A 7,055-nucleotide genomic window follows, 5' to 3' on the forward strand; every position below is an offset into this window, starting at 1 on the left:
TGTATTCGGTCCCACCCAAAGGCTTGAGGCAGGAGAGAGGAGGAGAGACACCCGGGATCCATCCTTCATACACACAGAGCTGCCTGTCTGTGCAAACAGTTCTTCAGTTCAAGCTGCAGTCAGCACAAGAGCTAGAGGTTGACTGTAATTCTGCTTTGTCACTTTACTTGTCATGTCCCTGGAATCCTGCGCAGATTTTTTTTTTAAAGAACTTTTGCAAAATAAAAACACAATCGTAGTGTTACGGGTGATTTTTTTCTACTCGGAAGACCATCCCAAAAAAGACTTGGCATTCAGATTTTAAACATTGATGAATAAAAACATCAACATTTATGGCCTTGAAGACTTCAAATTTTTTTTTTTGGGACTTTTTATAGCTTACCATCAATTTAGGCAATCCTCAGCCTTTGGAAAAAACATTGGGGCCAGCAGAATTGTACCTACTTGCAGAAACATTTCATGATGAATCGTTCTGCTGTCGCGTCACCTGTAGCCATCAAGGAGGGCGACTTGGAGAAACGAAGTGATAGCTTCCTTCAGCTTTGGAAGAAACGGCGGTGTGTGTTGACTGCAGACGGTTTGCATTTGTATACGGACCCTCGAAAAAGAGGCAAGCCCAAAATACTGCGTTTTGACTCTTTGGCCAAATTGGAGTGCGTGGAGAGAAAAGGGGAGCGAGTGTACTTTACCCTAGTCACGATGGACGGGCAAGAGATAGACTTCCGCTGCCGGGAACGCAGCCGGTGGAACGCAGAGATCACACTAGCCTTGGTGGGCTTCCAAAACAGGAAAGCTGTACAAGAACTCCGAGCACGGAAAGAACACCAGGCCAGAGATGCAGGGGAACGCTTAAGAAGCTGGGGTCCATGACTCTGTTCCATTGGTAAAAGGTGAATTCTATGGTAAGAATCAAATGTTTCTAAGGACAGTTGTTTTATGTCAGTGCTTTAACATTCAGCACTAAGTTTGGCAGTGGCAGGCCATTGTTGTTTTTTCAGCATTGGTAGTAATGTCCCCTCACATCTCAATGTGCTTGCTTTAAGACAACCCATTGATTAGGCTTCCTAACATGCTACAACAGACCTAAAATCATACCTGCTGCATGTTTTGCATTGCAGTGCACCACAAGGCACAGTAGTACCTTACTCTGCATTGTGATGTGCTGCAAAGGAAAGTGTGTTGGGGTGCATTTGAAAATGAATGGCACCACAGCAAACCATTGCATGTTACATGAATTAACACGCACTGGAGTAACAAGTCACACTTTGCCGCAGTGCAATGGTGTGAATAGGCCCTAAAGCTGGCCATTCACTGTTTACATTTTGAGCAGTGTATGGCCTTCTCGGACACCCCCCCCTTTCTCAAAAGCCCATTATCAATTGCCTTTTGTTAAAGCAGCCAATCTGAAAATTCTTAGCTAATAAGCTTCAGTCACTGTCCCCGTATTCTGACAACAGCACACCTCCCACTGTCAGAATACAATATCCTAGTGGGGGAATTGAGAGGTTTTTTTTTTTTCTTTCAGTACACAGAGGTGAACAAGAAAATATGGCCAGTGTCTGGCCAGCTTAACACTTACCCTAATACCAACTCTACCTGCAACCCCCACACCAATGCTCCCTGTAGGAGCCTTTCTCTATGTAAACGTAACCACTTTTCTCAATACTGTGCTAGGATCCTCTGCACTGATGACCCATCCTACCAAATGATACTAGTACCAAACTCTTGATACTAGTGCACTGATTCAATCTTATTATTAAATTTTAATTTATTTTCACAATATAGAGGATAATTTTAGTAAATGCACAGAACCTGACCAGTTTTCAGCTTGCGTGAGTTTAAAAAAAAATGCACTTTGCTCTTTGCACTGTTTTTGAAGTTGAAATGCGCTTATGTAGTCCTCATAGACCACTAACACTTTGAAAGTGCCACCTTCCTGAAGCAATGCAAATTATCCCACCATTTGTTCCTCCTGCCTTTAGCACTTTTTCATTAATCCAATACTGATACTTTCATTAATCCAATACTGATATTAACAGTTAATGACAGTTTATTCCACAATCACTAGCGACTATGCCCACTTATAGTAGGTGCAGAAAACTTGATGCACAAATATTTTTATTTTTTGGTTTACAAGTTTTTAAAGGATGTTTAGCATTTCCATTTATCATCTAGATAAGAGTCACACATGTGCTACTATTAATTAGTAAAACATTTTTAAAAAACCACTCTGATGATTTCACCTGTCAGCATATAAAGATGAATTGGAAATATGCGCGGGCAATGCTTTCTGAAGGCCAATTTGGAAATGTTGTAGCTATCCATTATAACCCCCTTTTATAAATAGTCATAACCCCTTTTAAAACAATTATACAAAAACAATGTACATGTTTTTAATTAAGCAGAGAGTAAATCGCGGTCCAGTTTTGGTCGCCGGTACTGAGAAGGGATGTCCTTGAACTGGAGAGAGTCCAGCGGAGGGCAACAAAACGTATTAAGGGAATGGGGGACCAGAGCTAAGAGACAAGGCTTCTGACCTTAAACATGTTTACGCTTTAATCAAGGAGATTAAGGGGGGATATGATTTTCATATACAAGATGTTCAATGGTGACAGCAACATTGGCAACAAACTGTTTGAGATTAACTCCATTACAAAGACTAGAGGCCACCACCTAAAGTTGTTGGAGAAAAAATTCCAGCACAATGGGCGAAGAGGGTTCTTTACAGTAAGAGCGGTTAAGGTCTGGAACTCACTGCCATCGGCAGTGATTTCAGCCAAGAGTGTAGCTTTGTTCAAGAAACGTTTGGACAATTTCTTGAGGGACCGTAATATCCAGGGATACCAGTATCCCTAAGAATGGGATGATGCGTGGACCTATATGGGTTGGACTTGATGGACGTATGTCTTTATTCAACCCCAAATACTATGTAAATCAATATTGGCCTGCAGTGCTGCACAGGGTCTTAGAACTGCCTTTGACATTTGAAAAATTGTGCTCAGTTCATATATAGCATAGGTGCTGGCAGGTTGAAGTTGTCTCCTCATAGCATTTTTCCAGCAATGTCCCCCTGGAGCACCACCCATTAACCCTTCGGTTTTCTCAATTTTCCCATCCCACATTGCAATTCAAGGCCTATCAGCATGTCTGGCCATTGCCACAAAGCATGCAAGCCAATGGATATTCGTTTACTCACAATTTGTCTTAGGTGAGTGGTGCTGGAAGGGGGCATGGTTAAATATGGTGTAAACTATAAGCATATGCTACTAGCTACCAGCAACAGGTTGTAATTTATACAAACTGAGTTTAGAACAGGTGTACTTGATATTTAATATATTATAATATAGGGCTGGACAAATCCCAGGAGCCAGGTAGCCAATGCTCCCTAAAAATTACAGCTGGTGCCTAACTTATGAGTTTGTTTTTCTCATTGTTGTCAATAGAGCTGGCTCCTAAAAAGAATCCTGCCGGCTCCTGAATTCACCAAGACTGGCTCCTGAATTCCATATTATTTTTTATCCACCCCTACTATAATATATAGTTGTAAGATGTTTTTGTCCACACTGATCATATGGATAGTTACAGTCATTTTGTGCCGTGGCTGCATATTTCAGTACACATTTTTACCTGCACAAAACTAGGGTAGGTTGCACATAGGTATAATTTATTTTAAAGCGTGTATTTACCTTCCCTATAAATGAGTAAGTGTGGGTCTATGCAAAGTAAAGTAATACTGTAAGTGTGGGGTGCTGGACCACTTCACCTGAGTATTGAGTTTATTGTTTTTTGTGGTATAGGGGGAAACTCCCAAACAGTTCTTAGAAAAATAAGGTTCCATAGGACAGCTTTTATGCTAATTACAGCTCATAAGTATATGGAAGAAAGTGCTAAAAACGAGGTGTATAGTATCTAAAATACATTTTTTTCAAATGAATATACAGTAGAAACATGTTTTGGGGGTTCTGAAGGTCCATTTTCATGAGGGCTTAGTGACTACTGAGAGAGGTATATTTTTACTATATAACGAAAAAAAGTACTGAAAATTTTGAACAAAAAAAAACTGTTTTCGTTACGTTATGTCATTACACATTTATTATTACCCAACTTTTTGGTAAAATATAAAAGACGGGATCATGTTGGTTAAATAGACACCAAACATATAAAGCCTTAAAATTGTGCATGCCCGCAAAATCGCAAAAAATCAAGCATACCCAAAATTGGCCATAGGTGACGCTTTAAAAGCTTTTACCACTCATCCATTTAGTGTTGATGGCCCTAAAATTATTGCTCACGCTCTGAGGTGCGTGGTAATTCGTAACAATGGGCGCAATCGTTGTAGGCACACCCGATGCATGTTTGCATGTGTATGTGGGGGCGGGAGACTTTAAAAACATTTTTGTGCGTTTTTTTTCATGTAACTTTCATGTATTTTTTAACTTTTTTTTCTGTTTCAATAATCTTTATTTATTTTAAATAATTTCAAAACATCCAATTTAAAAGATCCAATTTCAACATCATTCCTCTCCATTAATAAAGGAGCAATACACAAAAGAAAACACCATAGGTACCACTTGTAATCTTTTCAAATTTCTAGATACCTTCTTCACTTGGGTCCTTACAACCCCATTCATCATTCTCCTCACACCTTCCCAGATGAAAAAGCCCTATTCATTTTCCTCTCTCCCCCCACTCCCGCATACCTTCCCCAGCTTACATCTTAATCCTCAGGCTCTAACTTCTATCTAGCAATGTCATTTCGAAGTCCACTGACATGTAATTTTGTATCCAATGGTCCCAGGTTTTTTTGAATCCAGAGATTGTGTCATTTATAGTTGCAGAAAGTTTTTAATTTATCATATACCACACTATCTTACTCCTTTCTTGATGTATAGAGGGTGTAATAGAGCTCCATGCCCTTGCCAAGGTCTGTTTTGCTGCTGTTAATATGAAAGTCACTAATTTAAACTGCATGTTGGTACAGCCCTCCAGTCCTAAATTAAGCAAAGCCTCCCATGGGTTGCATCTTATTCGCCTTCCTAATACTTTACTAATCATTTCATAGATACCTATCTAGAACCCCTTAATTTTGGGACAGCTCCACCATGTATGTAACATTGAACCCACCACATCACATCCCCTAAAACACTTTGGGAAGCCACCTATGTGATTTCAAATTACAGTGACAGGTCCTCTTTATGGAAACATCAGGGGTCTTTAAGACCCCTAATGTCACCTAGGGACCCCCAAAGAAGCTGATGAAGTAGAGATCTGCTTCACCAGCTCCTATCCGGCTTTTTTAAGCTGAATGCGGATGTGATGTAATAAACATCACCCCTGCAATCAGGGAACCGGGAGCAGATCAGAGGGAGATCATGCACATCGAATCACAGGACCAGTGGCGGCAGAGGGGGCGCACGTCAGGCACCACAGACAAGCAATCTGGCAGCTCTACAGTTGCCGGAATGCTTGTATGTAAACAGCCATCTCTGACTGCTTAAAATTGTGACAGTTTCACGGTCGTGTGCGCGCGAGGCAGCGCATGAGCAGGCGGCACAAGGGCATTTTAAAACACCCACACGCATCTAGAAGGCTCCCATCCAGCCGTTCATATACGGCCCCTGGACGGGAAGCGGTTAAAGCCCACATCCAAATAATTCGCAGATCCAGAAATAGAAGAGGCAAATCTCAAATGTTCCTGCAAAAGCCTTGTTTGCCGCTCTCCCGCTTCTTATACCCTAATGTGATGGACAGATTCGCTTAGCAAACGGTTGGCGTCATATATTTTGAATGCAGTGGCGTAACAACCGGGGGGGTCGTTCGCCCCGGGCGCATAGATGGCGGGGGGGCGCCTGCCGCAAGCCGGGCCGACTGTCACCAGAACAAGGCATCAGGCTCCGTTATGGCAAGTGAGCTTGGCTGATAGAGGACAATGATGGCATACTTGGACTTGTAGTTCCTTAGCTGATATATATGTGAGGGGGTGGGGGGTACAGTTCCAGTGGATGTTTATATAATATGGGGGGGGGGCGAAAAAAAAATGTCTGCCCCGGGCGCCCATAACTCTGGTTACGCCACTGTTTGAATGGCACCGACACGCACCTCCACAAAGCACCTTGGTTGCCATGCACAGTAGCACATTACCCTGTGTTGCGCTGCACTCTGATACAAAAATGAAGCACTTAGGATTTCAGTTCTGTTGTGATGCATTAGGAGCTGCTTTAACACAAAATGCGTTAACGTGCAACATAAAGTGTGTTAATGTGTGTGTTTTCTATGCACCACTTCAGAAATGACTGGTGTGAGTGGGCCTTACATGTCATATCTATGAGCTTTCTTAAGTCAAATCTGTGTGTCATATCTAAAAACTGAAATTCTGTTTATTCTACACACCTCAGCCAGACACTTTGCAAATTCCTGGTTATTCGCTTTTCTCTCTGCAATCAAAGCAATATAGCTTGGTCGAGACTCAGATTGGATTACGAACAAGTAGAAGAACTTAATGATGCCAAGGATGTTTCTGTGCTCTCTTCCCCAATCAGAAAGGTCCATTTTTTAGAATTAACGTGACAGATTGGCTTACAGCGCTACCCCCAATCCAAATGCTGATGTTCAGGAGATTACAGGGGGATAGTACAAAGACAGATTGAGGTATTATTTCAAAATACATTTAAGAATTTTCTGATGAATAGATAAGTGGATTATCTGGAGATTTTTCTGCCTAAGCTTACACTTAAAGCTTGTGTAAAGCAGATAAACCAACTGTCCACCCACAATGTTGATTATATTTTCCCCCCAAAAGTATTTTATGACCAGCAAAAACGTCAAGGCTCTAGTAGTCTTTCTGCTCTAGCTGCAGGTCAGCACTAATTATTTGCTGTCATCGCATGGATGATAGTCTATTTCAGGGGTTCCTAACCTTTTTACAATTACAGACCCTCAACAGAGTGACCAATATGTCCCACACCCCTTCTTGGAAGTCCTATCAGCTACCAATATAAATTCAAAAGATGTCAATAGCTTGGCTTTACTTTAAACATGGATCACTAAATGGCAAC

At 41.5% G+C, this 7,055-nt stretch overlaps 1 protein-coding gene across 1 annotated transcript; it reads left to right on the forward strand.

Moving 5' to 3' along the window:
- Nucleotides 1-419: 419 nt before the first annotated feature.
- LOC108792633 (pleckstrin homology-like domain family A member 2) lies at nucleotides 420-921 on the forward strand. The gene has a single exon (XM_018563449.1). It carries the CDS (start codon nucleotides 460-462, stop codon nucleotides 868-870), a length of 411 nt encoding a protein of 136 aa, XP_018418951.1. The 5' UTR covers nucleotides 420-459; the 3' UTR covers nucleotides 871-921.
- Nucleotides 922-7,055: the final 6,134 nt, after the last annotated feature.

The sequence above is a fragment of the Nanorana parkeri genome, unplaced genomic scaffold, assembly GCF_000935625.1.
Source record: "Nanorana parkeri isolate BGI_ZX_2015 unplaced genomic scaffold, ASM93562v1 scaffold665, whole genome shotgun sequence".
Classification (NCBI taxonomy): Eukaryota; Metazoa; Chordata; class Amphibia; order Anura; family Dicroglossidae; genus Nanorana; species Nanorana parkeri.

What these genes read in the sequence shown, in the direction of transcription:
- LOC108792633 (XM_018563449.1), top strand. Translation starts at nt 460, where the DNA reads ATGATGAATCGTTCTGCTGTCGCGTCACCTGTAGCCATCAAGGAGGGC.